General features: G+C 42.5%; 1 protein-coding gene across 1 annotated transcript; it reads right to left on the reverse strand.

The window, feature by feature from the left end:
• Positions 1-3,969: 3,969 nt before the first annotated feature.
• On the reverse strand, positions 3,970-22,116 carry ak7b (adenylate kinase 7b; the record flags this gene model as incomplete). The annotated part of the gene is made up of 18 exons (XM_084181595.1): positions 3,970-4,100; positions 4,511-4,669; positions 5,306-5,526; positions 5,785-5,982; positions 6,252-6,317; positions 6,529-6,657; positions 6,756-6,858; positions 7,107-7,235; positions 7,487-7,636; positions 7,830-7,907; positions 8,014-8,104; positions 16,355-16,443; positions 16,679-16,762; positions 16,868-16,978; positions 21,071-21,165; positions 21,356-21,464; positions 21,585-21,767; positions 22,024-22,116. The coding sequence occupies 18 exons, from the start codon at positions 22,114-22,116 to the stop codon at positions 4,062-4,064; spliced, it is 2,127 nt and encodes a 708-aa protein (XP_084037721.1). The 3' UTR covers positions 3,970-4,061.
• Between the last annotated feature and the right edge of the window lie 65 nt (positions 22,117-22,181).

Genomic DNA, 22,181 nt, shown 5'->3' on the forward strand with positions numbered 1-22,181 from the left:
TTTTTCCCCTCTCAGTTCTCTCTCATGTCTATGTCTGTGTCCTAAATGGCCCCTTGAGGCGCTGGTCAAAAGTAGTGCACTACATAGGGAATAAGGTGCCATTTGGGACATAACCTAGTTCTCTCCTCTCCTCTAAATCCATGTTTATTAAAGCTCTGCTGATTGACAGATGAGGGTAGACAGGCGTAATGTAACAGGGGATGATCTCTCCCTCTACGTCCTTGGGTGTGAATTGGGTTTCACGCTGCCTGGATAACCACCCAAACACCCCTGCCGTCCTGTCCCTTCCCCTGGTGGCCTCTCACACCCCCTCCCTCCTTTCAGCTCGGGCAGGGGTGTGTCTGTGACTGTGTGTTCGTGTAGAGGGGGGGGGGGTGATGTGGTAGAGTTAGAAGCAGATTGACAGAGCAGCATGGAGCTCCCCTGCCTCCCCAGTCCACTGTGCCCAAACCCCGACACTCCACCTGATGTTTTAACAAAGGCCTCCATCTCCACCACCGGCAGCACCCCCAACTATGGCCATGGCTCACTCCCAACCCCCAAGCCCCAGCCAGCCCCTACCTGAGCCAGGTCAGCCGTAGCCAGGTCCAACCCTAGCTCCAAGCCTTTAGCCAGGCCCCATCCCGCCAGTGCCTCCCCAACCCTGGAATCAACTAGGTATGAAACCTGATGGCAGCGAGACAAGGAGAGACAGAAGCAGATGCACTGACAGTGGGAGTAGGGCTGGGTCCTCTACGGCTGCTACACATGAGTGAAACACCTACACCCTTTATCACATTTGGGAAAAGCAGTTAGAAACAGCACAAGACGGTCAGCACTATTAGCACTTCATTCATTCAATCTATTTGTTTTGTTTAATCACACACAAATGAAAACTGGAAAAACTGAATAATTAACTACTTGTGTAGGTGAGCTAAAAAGGGCAGAAAACATTTTTACTAAAGCAACTTTTAGTTTGTGAATAAACATTGTTACCGTAACAGATGCTGGACACATGTTAATGACCCACCTAATATCCACTTTTAGACCTATCAAAGTAGTAAAGTCTGCAGCACTGATGTGGAGAATAGGTCAGAGGGAGTTTGATCATTTATCCTACACTGACAATTATGGGTAAGCAATTAGACAGGACAGTAGAATACATTACTAATGAGCAATAGTCTAACGAAGACCACCTCAACTCTCCCATCCATCACAGAGAAATAGCCCTGACTTTCCGATAGGAATGAGAGCAACACACAGAAACACACAGAGCTCGACAGAGCATGCTGTTGCAACGTGGCTCTTGGAGGTGTTCCCCTAGTTTGATGAATTTCCGTCCCCTGCTGTAAGTGTGGCTGCCTCTCCTCCTCTCCTCCTTCCCCCTGTCAACACAATCCCTCTGTCGATCCGTTTGTGAGGCCGGGGCGCGGTGGGGGCCATTCCGCCCCTCGCGGCGTCCTCTGGGCGCTCTCTGGGTCCCCTTTCTCCCCGCCCTGCCTGTCCGCACCCCCTCCCTCCGTCAGCGCCTGTCATCTACTTCCGAAAGCTGGCATGGCCAAGCCGGAAGAGAGAGTGATCGTCCCGTCGCCCCACCACTTTCCCTCTCTTCTTCTTCCTCCTCCTCCTCCAAATAATTTCCTTGGTACTTATCAGTGGCATATTAATGAATCTGCCTTGCCATTCCAATAGGCAGAAACTAACTTCAGAGTGAGAAAGAAGGAGGAAGCTCTCACTCTGGGCTTGCTATGCTGTCCTCACACACTGAGAGAGAGCAGCTTCTTGGCTGTGTCAGAGGAGGATGTTTGGAGCAGCAGAGCAATGCCTCTGCTGTGTGTGTGTGTGCGTGTGTGTTGATCATGTTTGGTGAGAGTTTTCACACTTGAGATATAAATGTAAGCTACTGAGGATATTTCAAAGTCAAGCATGTTTTCACAGGGAAGGGTGTGGGTGTGTGTGTGTAGGAAATGCTGTAAATGTTCAGAGGGTGGCTCATTTATACTCATCTAAAGGACAAAGCACTCAAAACAACTTGAGACCGATACAAATACAAAGCTGAGAATAAGAACAATTTGAAGTAATATAGTTGTGTTTTTGTATTCTTTAACACAACTGCAATTACACTGTCTTTGCAGTTGTCCCCATAAAGCAAAACAAAACAATATTGTCTGTAAGCTTGAAGCCGTCCCCTAGAAATATAATGTTGATAAAGTATTATAAAGGTAGGTGATGTCTCTCACAGACTCTGCCTGCCTAGCACCCCCTTTAATCAATGAAAGCATTTTCCAGGCCTCCCGAGAGTGTGGAGCAGACAATAAATATTGGCAGAAAAGAAAAATGTGTTGTTCTCCCGAATCGAGGGGCACATAATGATATTCACAAGGAGACCACCTGCAGAGACAGAAGGCAAACTGTTCCTAAGCAACAAAACACATTTTCTTTCTGAACGCCAATGAGGCAAGGTTTTCTGGGGGGAAATTTCCCCACCAAATTAAGGCCTCGGCTCATGGTGTGTGTGTGTGTGTGTGTGTGTGTGTGTGTGTGTGTGTGTGTGTCTGTCTGTGTGTGAAAGAGACATCCCTCCATGGCTTAAGGGGCTTTGAGGAACAGTGACCAGCATCACACAGTGGATTCCGTCCACCTGCAGCTCAGCATATTGACCGTACCCTGTGATACAGTAAGCTATACCTGCTTAAATTGGGTAATGTGCTGTAATGTGCTGAATTGCTTTATGGTAAAGATGAATTTATCTAATTATGATTAAACATATACATACAAATAATATATAATGTCTGGTGTATAATTGTTATTATTGGTAAAGCCAAAAAACTACATTATCACAATTAGCCCATAGCTGAGGCAAGGCTGCCATCTAGTGTTATAATGCTGCCATTCAAAAGGAGTAGAGACTGACCCCTGTTGGATGATATTGGACATGACACCAGTCCCCATTATGAAGGACGCATCTCAATAGTCTTTTGTGGCTTCCTCTTCTCTCCTAGTCTTCTCTCCTTCAACTGTATGGATCAGAATAGCTGAAAAGCAATATGCAATGTTCGGTCGATGTCAACCACTATATTCACCTGTGAAGGTAGGGACCGTCATTGTCAGTTCAGATGACCAAAGGGAGACTAGAAGAGGGAAATGTAGCCTAACTGTCAAGAATCTGTATTACTTTTCCCCCGAATAAATTAAGTACATCTTAATTAGTTTGAGGGAAAAATTAAGTAAAAGTCCAAGTAAAATGCATGTTGTTACCTCAGATCTATAGTTTGATTTATGCCTACATATCAGAAAGGAAAATATAGAAACACAGCTTGAAATTGTGTTGCTGTGGCTCGCGCTACAATGTTCTCAAACAAAGTGATTTCCCAGTGTGGTGATTAAGCATGTACAATGAAATAATTTGGTGTTTCAGTCCAACTAATTATGTACACTTAGAGCTGCGAGTGGAAACACGAGAGTGACGCAATTAGCTGCCATTTTTAACATTTATCCTTTGAAATCACAAGCCAAATCAAAGTCATTATGACCCGACTGGATCTACTTTCTAGTTATCAAGCACACCCAAGTTCATTACGCAAATTAACATGTTAATTAGCTGTTGGCTTCAGTCAGGCTTTCATCATGTTCTCAGGGCTTTTAAGTAATGGTCTGCAGAAAACAACACAAAGCTGTGTGTTAATAAAACAGGGCAGGGAATGACACAATTTACTAATCAAGCTTATCAAAGTCACAGCATGAAATGGGGGGCCACTTAAAATGTTATGGCTGAAATACTGTCTGCACCCAAACTCAAGAGAGCCCTCCCAGTTCAGTTAACAAAATATGACTTTTGATGTAAACTCACTCTAAGTTTAAATGTTATGAGTTGAACATCATGGCTTAATTGCATCAACTGTTACAATTGTGTTGTAATCACGTTATTGGCTAAATAATATAAAAAAGCGACAATGTAAATGTATAATAATCTAAATAGAAACTGTTCTTGTGAGAAAAGGCTTTTACTAAATCACTTTTAAATATTCTGAATTGTAGATGGTACTGATATGAGGTTATAAGTCTTGAAGACAAGTCACGTTTCACTCCACTTGTGGGTTGCTCTTGAAGAGGTATTCTGCCTGAAATACAAAACACAGAATGCAACATTTAAATATATTTTACAAAGTCCCATTCCATAATAAATATATTTAGTCGCTGTCGGATGAAAACCTCGTAATTATTTTTGAAAACCTCGTAACTATTTTTGCCAATTGTCTTTTTTCCTAAACATGCATTGAAATATGGCAATTTCTTCCATATCAAGCTATGCTATGAACATCACTTTGATTTGAGGATGTATTGGTAACTTTGGAAATATTTTGTATGAGGATTTGTTCAACAAATAATGCTTTAGTATGCGGTTGTTTTTCACTACTAAACATAGTTTAATGCACTACATAGTTTAATGCACTGACTGTAATTCACTCTGGATAAGACTGTCTGCTAAATGACTGAAATATATATTTTTTTATCTATAATGTGGTCTTACCAGGAAATCAACAGGGTCCTGAGGCCTGGTCTTGCAGCACTCGATGAGGCCCTGGGTGAGAGTGGGCATGACGTTCTTCATCAGATAATTTCTCAAGGGAACAGACTGGGCCTCCAGGAGATCATGCTCCTGTTTCTTCACCTCCTCCAGACACTTACTCTGAGACACAGACAGAAACATTAAAGGGCAACTCCACCACTTTTCAACCAAATTGTTTTTATCGCCAACACAATACCAGTGTCAACATATGTGAAAACTGGTAGGTTTTGTAGAAAAATATATAATGTTAAAAAGTTCTACCCGATGACATCATCAAAAGTTACAACATTTTAAAAAACAGTGATTTTCAAACACTATGAGATTCATGGTGATGTGGGGAGCAAGAAAATAACCTCCCTTGGATAGAAATGTGCTGCAGGTTTTGAAAATCATAGTTTTTTACTTTTAATCCTACCCTGTGATGTCACAGAGAAGCTTTTTTTTTAAGACCTTGTTTCTTATCTTTTTAGCCTCAGATCATAGAAACACGCTGTTTTTACAAATGTAGACACTGGTTTGGTGCTGGAGATGATGAATATGAGGTGGAAAAGTGGCAGAATTGTCCTTTAACATACAGTAAGAGGACTGCTACTAAAAACACCATCACAGGGCTGTATTGAATAAACAAAATATGACAAATGTGTGTGTTTACATTTTTTGGTACCTACCCCTCAATCACTTCCTTCAAGAAAGCTACAGGTAAGAGGAAGAGTGGGTAAGTTCTAACCTCTCTTATACCCCGCCTCTTGTACTCACCCACTCCTCCCAGCGGGCTGCTCTCTGCTGGGCCTCCTGTGTCTCCCTCCTCTCTGTGTCAGCCCTCTTCTGGGCCTCCTTTCTCAGCCGGCGGTCTGCGCTCCTCCTCTCCTCCTCCTCCAGCTCCTGGCTGGTGGGGCCGTAGTTCTTAGGCTTCCCCACTGACTTGATGATCCTCTCTGTCACCACCAGGTACTCCTGGTCGTCACTGCTGGTGATCTCTGACAATGATCCCAAAATAACACAAATTACTACTTTAGATACACTGAGTAGGTAGTAGTCAGTAAAATCACGCTGTATTGTACCTGAATTAATAGATGAATAGTAGAATAGAATATAATTAAATAGAAAAGTACTTTATAGCCAACACAGAGATGGACAATATGGAGATCTACTTATGACGTAGTGGTATGCCATGTGGTACATTTCTATGGGTACAACGCTAAACTATTTGATAAGTTAGTTCCCTCAGTATTTACCAATGTGCTCCGGGTGAATATCCAGCTCGTCAAAGTAGTTGAGGACGGTCTCGTCCTCCACGTTGCTCTCCCGGAACCTGGCAAGGCGACGCACAAACTGCTCCTGAGAATAGGACGTTCCCTCTACCAGGCTCTCCGGGAGGTTCAGGACACGGTTCTTCAGGAACGCATCGGAGGTGTCCAGGAAGAACACAAACTCTAGAACCAAGAGAGAACACAACTTAAGAAAAGCACTAATCTCCAATGGAGAAACGCAATCTCTTACGCAATATTTTGGTCTGGGTTTCCTAGATTAGAAAAGCACTGAAGATATACTGTTCTGAAAGATCTCAAAAGACAGGGTCAGCTCTGTAACTACTATGAAATAATGGTGACCACTGTGTCTGTGACTACTTGGCTTGGTATTCACGATCATCGTGTAATGAACAAAAAGGCAAACGTATTTGTGTTTTCCATCTTGGACAGACCTGGAATGATCTTCTTGTTGAATGGAGGGATCTTTGACCTCATATCCTCTGGCTCATCATCATCAGCTAAACAACAAATAAGACAGATTTTGGTTACTGAGCTGAAACTATAAATTGTATGTCTCCCTATTCCCTATATAGTGCACTACTTTTGACTAGGGCCCAAAGGGAATAGGTTTCCTGGTCAAAAGTAGTGCACTATATAGGGAATAAGGTACTATTTGGGACGCAGCCATTGTAACATACTTCCAGTAGTCAGGATACATTTCTGTCTCACCATAGAACAGATCCTTGGCCTGTTCATATGTCTTGGGAAAGCCGTCCAGGACAAAACCCTGGTTCCTGCACAGCTTTGACTTCAGCTTGTCTCTCATGATCCTGATCACATACTGGTCATCCAGTCGACCTTGGAGAATAGAACAGGATAGAATAGACAGAGAAAACATGTCTTGCACTGACTATATCATCTTGATGGCCAAAACAACAAATTACGTCATTCTGTACCTCCATTCTGATCCATGTTCTCCTTCAGAGTCTCCAGGAGTTCTGATGAGGTGGCAGAATCCTCGGCCTCAGTCTCTCCGTCCTCCATCCTAATGATAGACTCCTGAAATGAAGGAGAGTTAGTCTCTGCAGCTTGGATCTCATTTAAAAGGCACACATTGGTATGGAGCACCTGGATCGTTAGGCTGCCTCCCAAATGGCATTTTATTCCCTTTATAGTGCACTACTTTTGACCAGAGGCCTATGAGGCCTATGGGCTCTGGTCAAAAGTAGTGCACACCATAGGGAACAGAGGGCCATTTGGGACATAGCCCTGGTTTGTTAGTCTTTGTTTGTTGGATGGAAACTGACAAGGTCTGCGAAGGTCTCAGTGATGGTTTCCTTGAGTCTGATGTGGTGCAGTTTGTAGTGTTTACAGATCCTCTCTGCTACTGTGCTCTTTCCCACTGCTGGAGGGCCCAGGATACACACTCGGATGGGCTAGGGAAAAGACCACATTTACTATACACATAAAGTAACTTACAGTACATACCACATAACTTCTTCAGTCAAATGCAATGTGTTTTCACATGAAATCATTTCAGCAACCCACACACGGAATTTAGTCTGATCTAGTTGAAACATACACACTGTCATGCAACAATATGCACTCGTTCAATACAAGATTGTCTTTGTTCACTCTTAAACGATAGAGTGGGCTGCTAGCCTGCTACAGCTGCTGACTAACTTACCAGCAGGCCCCTGGTTTTCTTGTATTCCTCAACAACACGGTCGATGTTGTCTATGAGACCAGACTCACACACCCAGTGGATGTTGAAGTTCTCTTTCAGGTAGACAGCCTCAACCCGAAGGTTGACAAACAGAGCATCGATGTCCATTTGCTGAGGAAAAATAAAAATAAATGACCAGATGTAATTATTTGCTTCTTGAATACATTTAGTGATGAACAGTAGACCATGGTAATAAAACTGCCATCTAAACCTTGTACTCACCTTCTACTCTATGTGAAGCATATTGTAACGTCTGAATCAAATGTATTATGAATAAAGTTTGATTTGATCTTCATATACGTACTCTCAAGTCCCGAGTGAGAAAAGCGTCCTCTTTTGGCACTCTCTTGGTCTTTCCTGGCCCCACCACATAGGCTATTGTCTGGTGATGAAAAAATAATAACTAAAATAATCCTTAACGCACTATTTTGGATGACTGAACGTATAGAGTTGAATTTCCAATGATCAAACATAGTTGCTTTACATACCTTTACAATGTCATCGATAGTGGTCTTGGAATCATCCACAGCGACTAAGTAGTGTGGTTTTGGCTTGTGGTCAATTACATTCTGGATCACACTTCAGGAGAGAAAAAAATTGTCTGGTCAATAGATACAGTGCCTAGTGAAAGCCTACACACCCCTTGCACAGTCTTCACATTGCTGCCTTAAAATTACATCTAAAAAGGGATTAGATAGGATTTATTTTCCTACAGATCTACACAACCTACTCCATATTTTCCAAGTGAAAGAAAGTTAAAGAACAGAAGAAAGTTAGGGCAACATACAGTGCCTTCGGAGAGTTTTCAGACCCCTTGACTTTTTCCACTTTTTTAGGTTACAGCCTTATTCTAAAATTGTGGTTACAGCCTCGAGTCTTCTTGGTATGACGCTACAAGCTTGGCACACCTGTATTTGAGGTGTTTCTCCCATTCTTCTCTGCAGATCCTCTCAAGTTCTGTCAGGTTGGATGGGGAGCATTTCTGCACAGCTATTTTCAGGTCTCTCCAGAGATGTTTGATCGTGTTCAAGTCCTGGCTCTGGCTGGGCCACTCAAGGACATTCAGGGACTTGTCCCGAAGCCACTCATGCATTGTCTTGGCTGTGTGCTTAGGGTCGTTGTCCTGTTGGAAGGTGAACATTCGCTCCAGTCTGAGGTCTTGAGCGCTCTGGAACAGGTTTTCATCAAGGATCTCTCTGTACTTTGCTCCGTTCATCTTTGCCTCGATCCTGACTAGTCTCCCAGTCCCTGCCGCTGAAAAACATCACCCACAGCATGATGCTGCCACCACCATGCTTCACCGTAGGAATGGTGCCAGGTTTCCTCCAGATGTGACGCTTGGAATTTAGGCCAAAGAGTTCAATCTTGGTTTCATCAGACCAGAGAATATTGTTTCTCTGAGAGTCTTTAGGTACCTTTTGGCAAACTCCAAGCGAGCTGTCATGTGCCTTTTACTGAGGAGTGGCTTCCGTATGGCCACTCTACCATAAAGGCCTGATTCATGGAGTGCTGCAGAGATGGTTGTCCTTCTGGAAGGTTCTCCCATCTCCACAGAGGAACAGGACAATGACCCAAAACACACCTCCAGGCTGTGTAAGGGCTATTTGACCAAGAAGGAGAGTGATGGAGTGCTGCATCAGAAGACCTGGCCTCCACAATCACCCGACCTCAACCCAATTGAGATGGTTTGGGATGAGTTGGACCGCAGAGTGAAGGAAAAGTAGCCAACAAGTGCTCAGCATATGTGGGAACTCCTTCAAGACTGTTGGAAAAGCACTCCAGGTGAAGCTGGTTGAGAGAATGCCAAGCGTGTGCAAAGCTGTCATCAAGGCAAAGGGTGGCTACTTTGAAGAATCTCAAATATAAAATATATTTTGATTTGTTTAACAATTTTTTGGTTACTACATGATTCAATATGTGTTATTTCATAGTTGTGATGTCTTCACTATTATTGTACAATATAGAAAATAGTAAAAATAAAGAAAAACCCTTGAATGAGTAGGTGTGTCCAAACTGCTACTGTATATATATGTATATATATATATATATATATACACTGCTCAAAAAAATAAAGGGAACACTAAAATAACACATCCTAGATCTGAATGAATGAAATAATCTTATTAAATACTTTTTTCTTTACATAGTTGAATGTGCTGACAACAAAATCACACACAAATTATCAATGGAAATCAAATGTATCAACCCATGGAGGTCTGGATTTGGAGTCACCCTCAAAATTAAAGTGGAAAACCACACTACAGGCTGATCCAACTTTGATGTAATGTCCTTAAAACAAGTCAAAATGAGGCTAGGTAGTGTGTGTGGCCTCCACATGCCTGTATGACCTCCCTACAACGCCTGGGCATGCTCCTGATGAGGTGGCGGATGGTCTCCTGAGGGATCTCCTCCCAGACCTGGACTAAAGCATCCGCCAACTCCTGGACAGTCTGTGGTGCAACGTGGCGTTGGTGGATGGAGCGAGACATGATGTCCCAGATGTGCTCAATTGGATTCAGGTCTGGGGAACGGGCGGGCCAGTCCATAGCATCAATGCCTTCCTCTTGCAGGAACTGCTGACACACTCCAGCCACATGAGGTCTAGCATTGTCTTGCATTAGGAGGAACCCAGGGCCAACCGCACCAGCATATGGTCTCACAAGGGGTCTGAGGATCTCATCTCGGTACCTAATGGCAGTCAGGCTACCTTTGTCGAGCACATGGAGGGCTGTGCGGCCCCCCAATGAAATGCCACCCCACACCATGACTGACCCACCGCCAAACCGGTCATGCTGGAGGGTGTTGCAGGCAGCAGAACGCTCTCCACGGCGTCTCCAGACTCTGTCACGTCTGTTACATGTGCTCAGTGTGAACCTGCTTTCATCTGTGAAGAGCACAGGGCGCCAGTGGCGAAATTGCCAATCTTGGTGTTCTCTGGCAAATGCCAAACGTCCTGCACGGTGTTGGGCTGTAAGCACAACCCCACCTGTGGATGTCGGGCCCTCATACCACCCTCATGGAGTCTGTTTCTGACCGTTTGAGCAGACACATGCACATTTGTGGCCTGCTGGAGGTCATTTTGCAGGGCTCTGGCAGTGCTCCTCCTGCTCCTCCTTGCACAAAGGCGGAGGTAGCAGTCCTGCTGCTGGGTTGTTCCCCTCCTACGGCCTCCTCCACGTCTCCTGATGTACCGGCCTGTCTCCTGGTAGCGCCTCCATGCTCTGGACACTACGCTGACAGACACAGCAAACCTTCTTGCCACAGCTCGCATTGATGTGCCATCCTGGATGAGCTGCACTACCTGAGCCACTTGTGTGGGTTGTAGACTCCGTCTCATGCTACCACTAGAGTGAAAGCACCGCCAGCATTCAAAAGTGACCAAAACATCAGCCAGGAAGCATAGGAACTGAGAAGTGGTCTGTGGTCACCACCTGCAAACCAGTCCTTTATTGGGGGTGTCTTGCTAATTGCCTATAATTTCCACCTGTTGTCTATTCCATTTGCACAACAGCATGTTAAATGTATTGTCAATCAGTGTTGCTTCCTAAGTGGACAGTTTGATTTCACAGAAATGTGATTGACTTGGAGTTACATTGTGTCGTTTAAGTGTTCCCTTTATTTTTTTGAGCAGTGTATATACAGTGAGGGAAAAAAAGTATTTGATCCTTTGCTGATTTTGTATGTTTTCCCACTGACAAAGACATGATCAGTCTATAATTTTAATGGTAGGTTTATTTGAATAGTGAGAGACAGAATAACAACAAAAAAATCCAGAAAAACACATGTCAAAAATGTTATAAATTGATTTGCATTTTAATGAGGGAAATAAGTATTTGACCCCTCTGCAAAACATGACTTAGTACTTCAGACGTTTCTTGTAGTTGGCCACCAGGTTTGCACACATCTCAGGAGGGATTTTGTCCCACTCCTCTTTGCAGATCTTCTCCAAGTCATTAAGATTTCGAGGCTGACATTTGGCAACTCGAACCTTCAGCTCCATCCACAGAATTTCTATGGGATTAAGGTCTGGAGAGTGGCTAGCCCACTCCAGGACCTTAATGTGCTTCTTCTTGAGCCACTCCTTTGTTGCCTTGGCCGTGTGTTTTGGGTCATCGTCATGCTGGAATACCCATCCACGACCCATTTTCAATGCCCTGGCTGAGGGAAGGAGGTTCTCACCCAAGATTTGACGGTACATGGCCCCGTCCATCGTCCCTTTGATGCAGTGAAGTTGTCCTGTCCCCTTAGCAGAAACCCCCCCCCAAAGCATAATGTTTCCACCTCCATGCTTGACGGTGGGGATGGTGTTATTGGGGTCATAGGCAGCATTCCTCCTCCTCCAAACACGGCGAGTTGAGTTGATGCCAAAGAGCTCGATTTTGGTCTCATCTGAACACTTTCACCCAGTTCTCCTCTGAATCATTCAGATGTTCATTGGCAAACATCAGATGGGCCTGTATATGTGCTTTCTTGAGCAGGGGGACCTTGCGGGCACTGCAGGATTTCAGTCCTTCACGGCGTAGTGTGTTACCAATTGTTTTCCTGGTGACTATGGTCCCAGCTGCCTTGAGATCATTGACAAGATCCTCCTGTGTAGTTCTGGGCTGATTCCTCACCATTCTCATGATCATTGCAACTCCACGAGGTGAGATCTTGCATGGAGCCCCAGGCCGAGGGAGATTGACAGTTATTTTGTGTTTCTTCCATTTGCGAATAATCACACCAACTGTTGTCACCTTCTCACCAAGCTGCTTGGCTATGGTCTTGTAGCCCATTCCAGCCTTGTGTAGGTCTACAATCTTGTCCCTGACATCCTTGGAGAGCTCTTTGGTCTTGGCCATGGTGGAGAGTTTGGAATCTGATTGATTGATTGCTTCTGTGGACAGGTGTCTTTTATACAGGTAACAAGCTGAGATTAGGAGCACTCCCTTTAAGAGTGTGCTCCTAATCTCAGCTCGTTACCTGTATAAAAGACACCTGGGAGCCAGAAATCTTTCTGATTGAGAGGGGGTCAAATACTTATTTCCCTCATTAAAATGCAAATCAATTTATAAAATTTTTGACATGCGTTTTTTTGGATTTTTTGTTGTTATTCTGTCTCTCACTGTTCAAATAAATATACCATTAAAATTATAGATTGATCATTTCTTTGTCAGTGGGCAAACGTACAAAATCAGCAGGGGATCAAATACTTTTTTCCCTCACTGTATATATATATATATAGTTCATGTCTTTGCCATGTTGTCTTGCAATATTACTTAAAGGCCTTGTTGCAAACAGAATGGATGATTTGGAGTGGATTTTTTTGGAACACAGGCTTCCTTTTTTTCAGTAATGTGGAGTGAATGCAATGTTGTTGATCCCTTTGTATTTTCAAGTATTGTCATGGCCGCATTAGGGCTGTGGCGGTCATGAAATTTTGTCAGCTGGTGATTGTCATGCAAATAACTGCCGGTCTCACAGTAATTGACCGTTAATTAACATAAACACATTTAGCATCTCTTGGCTTCCACGCATAGCATACAAGCCACTGATGCAGACCTTTGGAACATCTACATTTTAGTCTAATAAATCCATGTAATATAGCCTACACCTTCACAATAAATCCATTATTTATTTTAGACAGGTCTAAAGAAACATAATATGAAGAAAATGTAGTCTATTTCAGAAGAACGGAATAGCATACTCTGAGTTGTCCTCATGTTAGGCCCTGATCTGGCTATGCCATATGGCTGTGGGCTACACTAGTTCATTTAGCAGGCAAGATTTGTTTAGAATTCCGTGGCATTATTTTATATTATTTCATAGTATGAAGAATACAATCGAACATAGCTGAATAAAATAGAAAGGATATTTTCTCCAAACGATTTGAGGGAGTGCGCACATGCGACTATTCTGTGTTGAGCTGTTAACAAAGAAACAGGTCCTCCTATATGCTTAATTTAGAGTTATTTATGCAACTTTAGTTGTGATACAAACGTTGGGCTATATGTTTTGGTTTTTAATACATTCTAAGGCTGCATTTCATTTGAAAAAAGTAGCATGAAAGGCATGAGCTCTGCTTTGTTTTTTGCGCAGGCTGCACACACTTCCTCAGTCTCTCATTCACAATTTGACAAGCACTTGATAATACCTTGAATTTCCCGGCAGCATCCCCTTTGTGTGACCTTAATGCCCCAAATAAAAATCCATGCCTTTTGCGGCCAGTGACCGTTGTGCGCTTGGGCTGAATATAATAATTATAATTCCCTTCTCCCGGCTGCGTCCTCCAAAGCACCTCTCACTCACATGGCTCTCTCAGATATCTCAATTCTTATTAGCCAATGCCCGTCAGGTGATCGGGTCCTTCTCACAGGCTACAAGTGAAGACAGACACAGCGGGGACGGAATTGCGTGCGTTGAATTCCAAGGCGTATATTGAAGATGTTGGAAGAACTGTCCACATTTACTTTTCGTCAACCAACAAGATGAGTAGGCCTAACGAACAGCACAAGCACTAGCATATTGAAGATATTGGAAGAACTGTCCACATTTACTTTGCATCAACCAACAAGATGGGTAGGCCTAACGAACAGCACAAGCACTAGCATATTGAAGATATTGGAAGAACTGTCCACATTTACTTTGCATCAACCAACAAGATGGGTAGGCCTAACGAACAGCACAAGCACTAGCATATTGAAGATATTGGAAGAACTGTCCACATTTACTTTTCATCAGCCAACAAGATGAGTAGGCCTTATGAACAGCAAAAGCACTAGCATATTGAAGATATTGGAAGAACTGTCCACATTTACTTTTCGTCAGCCAACAAGATGAGTAGGCCTAACGAACAGCACAAGCACTAGCCTATGTCAATCTACTATCCCCCATAGTACAAAAGTTCACCTATATTCTATTCTGTGCGAGAAATAAATATTCTAAACATAGTCTGGCCAGTTGTGGGATGCGATCTATCCCAAATTAATACAACGACTAGCTTCAAAAAACCTTTTAAAAGCAATGAGGCTGACGCAACAGATCAGAACGTTTAGCTTAAAATGTTGATAAACTATTACGCTATTTCTTCACATTATAAGCATAGGAAGGCAGTAGACTATAAGCGCAAATGTTCTAAAATGCATTCAATTACACCATTCTCAAAAGTGACCACAAATGTGATTATGCATGTAATGCTTTTATTAAAAATGTGCATTTTTATGGTGAAAATTATCTTCCCCAAACTTGAAACTCACGCGCTGCGTGTGTATGCCAGTTAGGCTCTACACCCATTAATGTGCTTAATTTTAAGAAGTTATTTGGCCACTTTAGTTGTGATACAAACCTTATCAAAACATATAGGCCTATGGGCTAGGCTACATGAGGTGTGCGAATATGATTTCAAAAAAGTCGCTAAAAAAAGGCATTCGCTGTTTCTTGCCTCACAAGCTGGGCATCATTCACAAGTGATAATATATAATTCACAAGTGATAGGCTAATATTGTCACCCATCAGACTATTCTCGATTTAATCTTGTCTTTACAAATACTAAATTACATTTTTACATTTTACATTCTAGTCATTTAGCAGATGCTCTTATCCAGAGCGACTTACAGTTAGTGAGTGCATAAATTTTTTTTCTTCATACATGTGACATTCTTTTTATTTAGTGGACCATTATCATGCACCTGTCTCGAAACAGAGGCAGGGGAAAAATACATGTCATCTATGCACTTAAATAGTGAATGGAGGACGCTTTTCCTGTGGTTCATTTTTATGCCAGCCAGGTAGGCTATACTCCTGTTGTAAAGAGAAGCAATGTGCTTCATATTAGGAAAGTTGAGAAATAAATACAGTAGGCCTAGCTTATAGAAAGCTGATGGGATCCTCCTCTTTTTAATAGAGGCCATCAAAACTCTGCATAGCCTACAGAAATGTTGCCCAACATGAGGTCATGGGCTCTCATACATTTGCATTGATGTCAGAGTGATTAGAGGGACAATAGAGTGCTGAGCACCAGGCAGTTAGCAAGTTTGGTAGACTACTAATGACCATTAGCAGCATCAGAGCTTGGAGAAGCCTAATTACCATGACTAAATGGTTATGTGGAATTTGATTGCCGTCATGACTCGTGACCGCCGGTGTGGTGGTAATACGGTCACCGTAACAGCCCTAGGCAGCATCATGCTTGTCACCGGCAGGGACTGGGGAGTTTGTTAGGATCAAAATACATATAAAAGGAGCGAAGCCCAAGTAAAAAGTTTGCAGAAAATCTGCCTCAGTCTTCTGAAACCCCTGAGACAATTTCACACATTTTTATGCAAAAGACACACCAGAATGGCTTTCCAAGAGGTGTTGAGCGTTCTTGAATGATCCAGTCTCCATCCTGACTTAAATCTGCTTTTAAAAATCAGAGACAAGGTTTGAATATTGCTGTCCATCAATGATTCCCAACAAAATTTACTGAGCTTGAGCAATTTTGACAAAAACAATGGATATACAGTATCTTGCCCTAAGAGTTGTGCAAGGTTGGTAGAATCTTATAAAAAATGATTTAACAGCTGTAATGACTGCCAAAGGTGCTTCCACCAAGTATTAACTCTGGGATGTAAAGACATACGCAATCAATACATCCTAATTTCTGTATTTCTTAGTAATTTTCTTTCACTTGGGGAGTAGGTTGTATAAATCAATAGGGGAAAACATCTAATTTAATCCCTTTTGAGATTTTATTTGATTAAAGTAGCAAAAATGTGAAGACTGTGCAAGGGGTGTGTAGACTTTCACTAGTGACTGTACATAAAGACAGGCCTATTTCATGTTTCGAAGGAAAATAAGAATAGGACTCACCCTGCAAGGTCATTGATGTGAATAGTAGGAATGACATTGGTGCCTTCTCCAAAGATAGGGACTTTGGGCAAGTCTCCCAACCAAGATGTCTAATGAAAAAGGAACCACACAAGACAACTTACAGTACATTCAATGATCCCCTATATGAATATCTCCTCCCCTTCATCTACACTGATTGAGGTGGATTTAACAAGTGACATCAATAACATATCATAGCTTTCACCTGAATTCACCTGGTCAGTCTATATCATGGAAAGAGCAGGTGTTCTTAATGTTTTGTACACTCAGTATAGGTAACAATAATCAATCAATGTTATGATCTACCTTGAAGAAGAAGTGGAAGACTTGCTCTCCCATTCCATACTGAACTCCTGAGGCCACTACGTATGTGGAGAACAATGAACTTTTCTATAGCGAAAGAAAAACCTTGGAATGAGCAGGTTGAAAAGAATGTTATGCATTGGTACACACTTTTAATAACACAATAAACTGACAAAGAATATGCAGATTAACCGTTTTGCCCATTTTGACCACAAGTTTCTCAACGTTGATATGCTCTTTGAAGTTGGGATGGGCTCTTCTTCTCCTGTAGTCTTCCTCGGTGAATGGAATCTCAGGGTCATCCTGAAAAAGTAACAGCAAACATCATACATTCAAAACAACTTCCAGTGAACAAGTCTTGGTTGAAACAGTTCAAGTGCTCTATGATACAATACTTTGTAAACACACATGGATCATTTTAGATATTGTAGCGAGTTCAGGGGTGGCTCTAACCGGGACATGAACCAGGTCCAGCGACTGTCAACCCAACACCATAGCCGCTTCGCTAAGAGATCCGAAACCTCTTGACAAGGTTGCTAGGTGTACCAGTCTCTTTAGCTAACGTTCAACTCCTTGCCACTCCTTCTCATTGCCAAAGAGACTGTCCTTTCAGCAATCTCAACGTTCAATATGCAGCCAGATTTACGGCGCAGTTGCTGATTGGTAGCTGGAAAAAACATACACATTTTCCATGACAATGTTCTGGAACATGGGGTGCGCACAAATTTGGCACAACATAAAAATTACAATATTTACAAACAACAAACAATACCGTTACGACCTGCTGCGGTAATTCAGTTTGTGAGAAGGCAGTGCTAACGCAAGATCATGTTGTTCAAAGTACAGTGGGGAAAAAAAGTATTTAGTCAGCCACCAATTGTGCAAGTTCTCCCACTTAAAAAGATGAGAGAGGCCTGTAATTTTCATCATAGGTACACGTCAACTATGACAGACAAATGGAAAAAAAAAAATCAGGAAAATCACATTGTAGGATTTTTAATGAATTTCTTTGCAAATTATGGTGGAAAATAAGTATTTGGTCACCTACAAACAAGCAAGATTTCTGGCTCTCACAGACCTGTAACTTCTTCTTTAAGAGGCTCCTCTGTCCTCCACTCGTTACCTGTATTAATGGCACCTGTTTGAACTTGTTATCAGTATAAAAGACACCTGTCCACAACCTCAAACAGTCACACTCCAAACTCCACTATGGCCAAGACCAAAGAGCTGTCAAAGGACACCAGAAACAAAATTGTAGACCTGCACCAGGCTGGGAAGACTGAATCTGCAATAGGTAAGCAGCTTGGTTTGAAGAAATCAACTGTGGGAGCAATTATTAGGAAATGGAAGACATACAAGACCACTGATAATCTCCCTCGATCTGGGGCTCCACGCAAGATCTCACCCTGTGGGGTCAAAATGATCACAAGAACGGTGAGCAAAAATCCCAGAACCACACGTGGGGACCTAGTGAATGACCTGCAGAGAGCTGGGACCAAAGTAACAAAGCCTACCATCAGTAACACACTACGCCGCCAGGGACTCAAATCCTGCAGTGCCAGACGTGTCCCCCTGCTTAAGCCAGTACATGTCCAGGCCCGTCTGAAGTTTGCTAGAGTGCATTTGGATGATCCAGAAGAGGATTGGGAGAATGTCATATGGTCAGATGAAACCAAAATAGAACTTTTTGGTAAAAACTCAACTCGTCGTGTTTGGAGGACAAAGAATGCTGAGTTGCATCCAAAGAACGCCATACCTACTGTGAAGCATGGGGGTGGAAACATCATGCTTTGGGGCTGTTTTTCTGCAAAGGGACCAGGACGACTGATCCGTGTAAAGGAAAGAATGAATGGGGCCATGTATCGTGAGATTTTGAGTGAAAACCTCCTTCCATCAGCAAGGGCATTGAAGATGAAACGTGGCTGGGTCTTTCAGCATGACAATGATCCCAAACACACCGCCCGGGCAACGAAGGAGTGGCTTCGTAAGGAGCATTTCAAGGTCCTGGAGTGGCCTAGCCAGTCTCCAGATCTCAACCCCATAGAAAATCTTTGGAGGGAGTTGAAAGTCCGTGTTGCCCAGCGACAGCCCCAAAACATCACTGCTCTAGAGGAGATCTGCATGGAGGAATGGGCCAAAATACCAGCAACAGTGTGTGAAAACCTTGTGAAGACTTACAGAAAACATTTGACCTGTGTCATTGCCAACAAAGGGTATATAACAAAGTATTGAGAAACTTTTGTTATTGACCAAATACTTATTTTCCACCATAATTTGCAAATAAATGCATTACAAATCCTACAATGTGATTTTCTGGATATTTTTTTCTCATTTTGTCTGTCATAGTTGACGTGTACATATGATGAAAATTACAGGCCTCTCTCATCTTTTTAAGTGGGAGAATTTGCACAATTGGTGGCTGACTAAATACTTTTTTCCCCCACTGTAGCTAGCGAGGACTCCGTAATGAGAGAGAAATAATGATACAGAAAATACATTAGCCTATAAGATTAAATCAAGTTACGTTTTCTTCAGTTGCATCCCATAAATGAGAGGAAAGAAACGCAAAACGTGCTTAAATTTTTACAATTTGTTATGCTCATTTCATATATATTATTAGTCCCTCCTGTCTTATTAAGAGACGGAGTCCAGACAGGCTACTTTAGGAAACTTTCTGAATAGACATAGAGAGAATTAGCGAACTCACACACACATACACACCCTAAAAGGACCCATCAATCAAAGCCACCAGCGCACCTCTGACACACACAAATCACATTTGTCCTTTCCTAAAAACGCATTCAAAACCTAGGCTCACCTTCAAATCTTGGCTGTAGTCCATCAGAAAGTGGGCCTAGGCTACATTATAACATAATGCTAAAATATTATTGCCTAGCAAATGAATTGACATGGAAAGTTTGAAGGCGGGAGAGAGAGACAGCTATAGTATTACTAGAGACGTTGGTTACATAATTATTTTAATTGTATTATATTATCCACGTATGTGCCTTATTCCAGAGGAAGATTAGCACAGGATTCATTTCCTGTAAATCTTCCTTTTTTTCATTCAATTGAGTCTATGATGGAAGCCTGGAGGTTTTTATTCTAGGCGTGAAGATATTTCAACATCATGTCTAGACGATAAAGGCTACAATGATCACTCGTGCTTGGCTGCCAAACGTATAAGTATCCCCATAGGTCTAATATTTAAATTGAGGAAATGTGATAGTAATCATTATTTTAGTGATCCACGTTAGATGTCCCTCCTAATGAAAAGGCTCCCCGTCCTGCTGATGTGAGCTGATGTACAGTGCACTTGCACTTTATGTGTTTATGGATGAGAAAGTAAACTTGCCATTTCCAAAAATCAGCTCAGTGGGGAATGGGGATTCCCTGCTTTGCGATCTGTTGCCTATGTCAACAGCCAGGGTTTCATTAAATAGGCCTAGGCACGATACTTTTTTATTGCACATTTAATTAAACTGACGCATTTGGCGATTCCCAACTTCAATTAATTGGTACAAAGCGTATGTCAGGGCTTGCATAGCACAGGAGGTGGTAGCCTAAATTTGCTGTAGTAGGATTAGGCTAGGCCTAATACATAGGCTAGCATACGAATGTCGAATTAATAGCCCAGCCTATGAATTAAGTTCTAATTTACACATCTGTCTTGCCTGTTCCTTTCTTGCACAATTCATGCATCTCCGCTGGCATCTCTACTGGCCTCTCGCTCTTCCATCCTCTGTATTCCTCTTATAGCTCTTGAACCAGTAGCCTAGTCAAATGCGTGTCCCAGACACAAGAAGCACCTTGCTCTTGCTTGCTGGATATAAAATAGGCTACAGCATTCACAATGAACTGCTGGGGAATCCTCTGTTCTCCCCGCATCCAATGTTTATGTTTACAATGAAATGTATTACATCAGAATGCCCAATGTTTCCAATCAAATGTATGAATTAAGTTAGAACGTTTTCCTATTAGTCTAATTTGCATTAACATTGTGATTGGATGATAGCTGTGAGGGTTATCGAATCAGGATCAAATCCTCTGATTTCCTCGAGTTCATTAATAATAATAATAATATAATATGCCATTTAGCAGACGCTTTTATCCAAAGCGACTTACAGTCATGCGTGCATACATTTTTTTTGTGTATCTGTGGTCCCGGGGATCGAACCCACTACCTTGGCGTTACAAGCGCCGTGCTCTACCAGCTGAGCTACAGAGGACCACAATGATAGAATGTTCATATTTGAAGATTGCCGAAAGGCCAGTCTCTTTGGCAATGACAAGTAGTGGCAAGGAGTGGAATGTTAGTTAAAGAGAATGGTACTCAGGCCAGGTGTTGGCATAAGGTCGATACAATAATGCGGAAGTGAATCCTGGCCCACTCACCGGATCAACAGGCTTGCTGAGAGCCCAGGTCATCACAGTTGATATGAGGATGAACATCTTTGGCTGACTGAACCTGGCCATCTCAGCATGAAGGGCTGGCGAAACAACAGTGAACTGTGAAGTAGGCATTGATTTCTAGGGTCATGCAATGCATCCATTTCAATTTAATCAATGGTGTGCTATGCAATGTGTAATAATTCCCAGACCAACACAGAGAGATAGTGTAGTGGTGTGTGTGTGTTTGTATTAATAATCAGAGTCAATGAGAGACAAACAGTAGCCTACCTGAGATTGCCCAAGAGGCCTCATCTATCTGGTCAGCATGCTCAGTGATGTTGTAAATTATGATATCACACTCCATCAGGCGCTCCAGGAGTTCTTCCCTTTTCAGTTGCTGAAATCATTCAAACACATAGCACTTGTTTAGGTAACACTTCGTTTTCTTCTTTGATGATAAGATGCAGAGCACCTGGAAAGGAAATGTTGCTACACACATTAGGCTAATGTAACTCACAAAATATTCATCCAACACATAACTTGGTCTTCTTTCGTTTTTGTTTGCAATAGTTCCGACAATTTGAAAGGTTCCCTCTTTGACTTTTGGATGCTCGTCTTTGGATATCCTCTCCTCCTCTTCTTCCACCTCTGGCTCATCAGTCTCCACCAGGGACGCCCCCACTACACAGGCAGACAAGAACTGCACACAGCAGAGAGACATTTTAGGCAGGTATGGTTCTGGTCAACCCAGTCTAACCCATTGCTGTAGCTACTTTCTTTTACATAGCTACGTATACAACCGACACATACTTGTTGTTTTGACATCTTTGAATAGCAAGGGTCAGCACACAGCTAGGCTAACGTTAGCTGGCTAGCAATGGATGAAACACAAGGTTTAGTTCGGAAGCGTAGCTTAATTATTATTTACACAATATGTCAGTTTCAAAAATCCCCACCTTTGCGATACATTTCGAGGCATAGGAGTCAAAGTTGTTGATAAAAACACGCTTGGTGTGATGAACAATCTTCTCAACTCCTTCCTCAGCCATCCTGCGCTCAGGTGTTGTCTGGGCGTCTCTCCCGTTACTTAGCAACAAGCGTTCGAGGGGTATCG

Source organism: Coregonus lavaretus (assembly GCF_964263955.1).
Source record: "Coregonus lavaretus genome assembly, chromosome: 18".
Lineage (NCBI taxonomy): Eukaryota > Metazoa > Chordata > Actinopteri > Salmoniformes > Salmonidae > Coregonus > Coregonus lavaretus.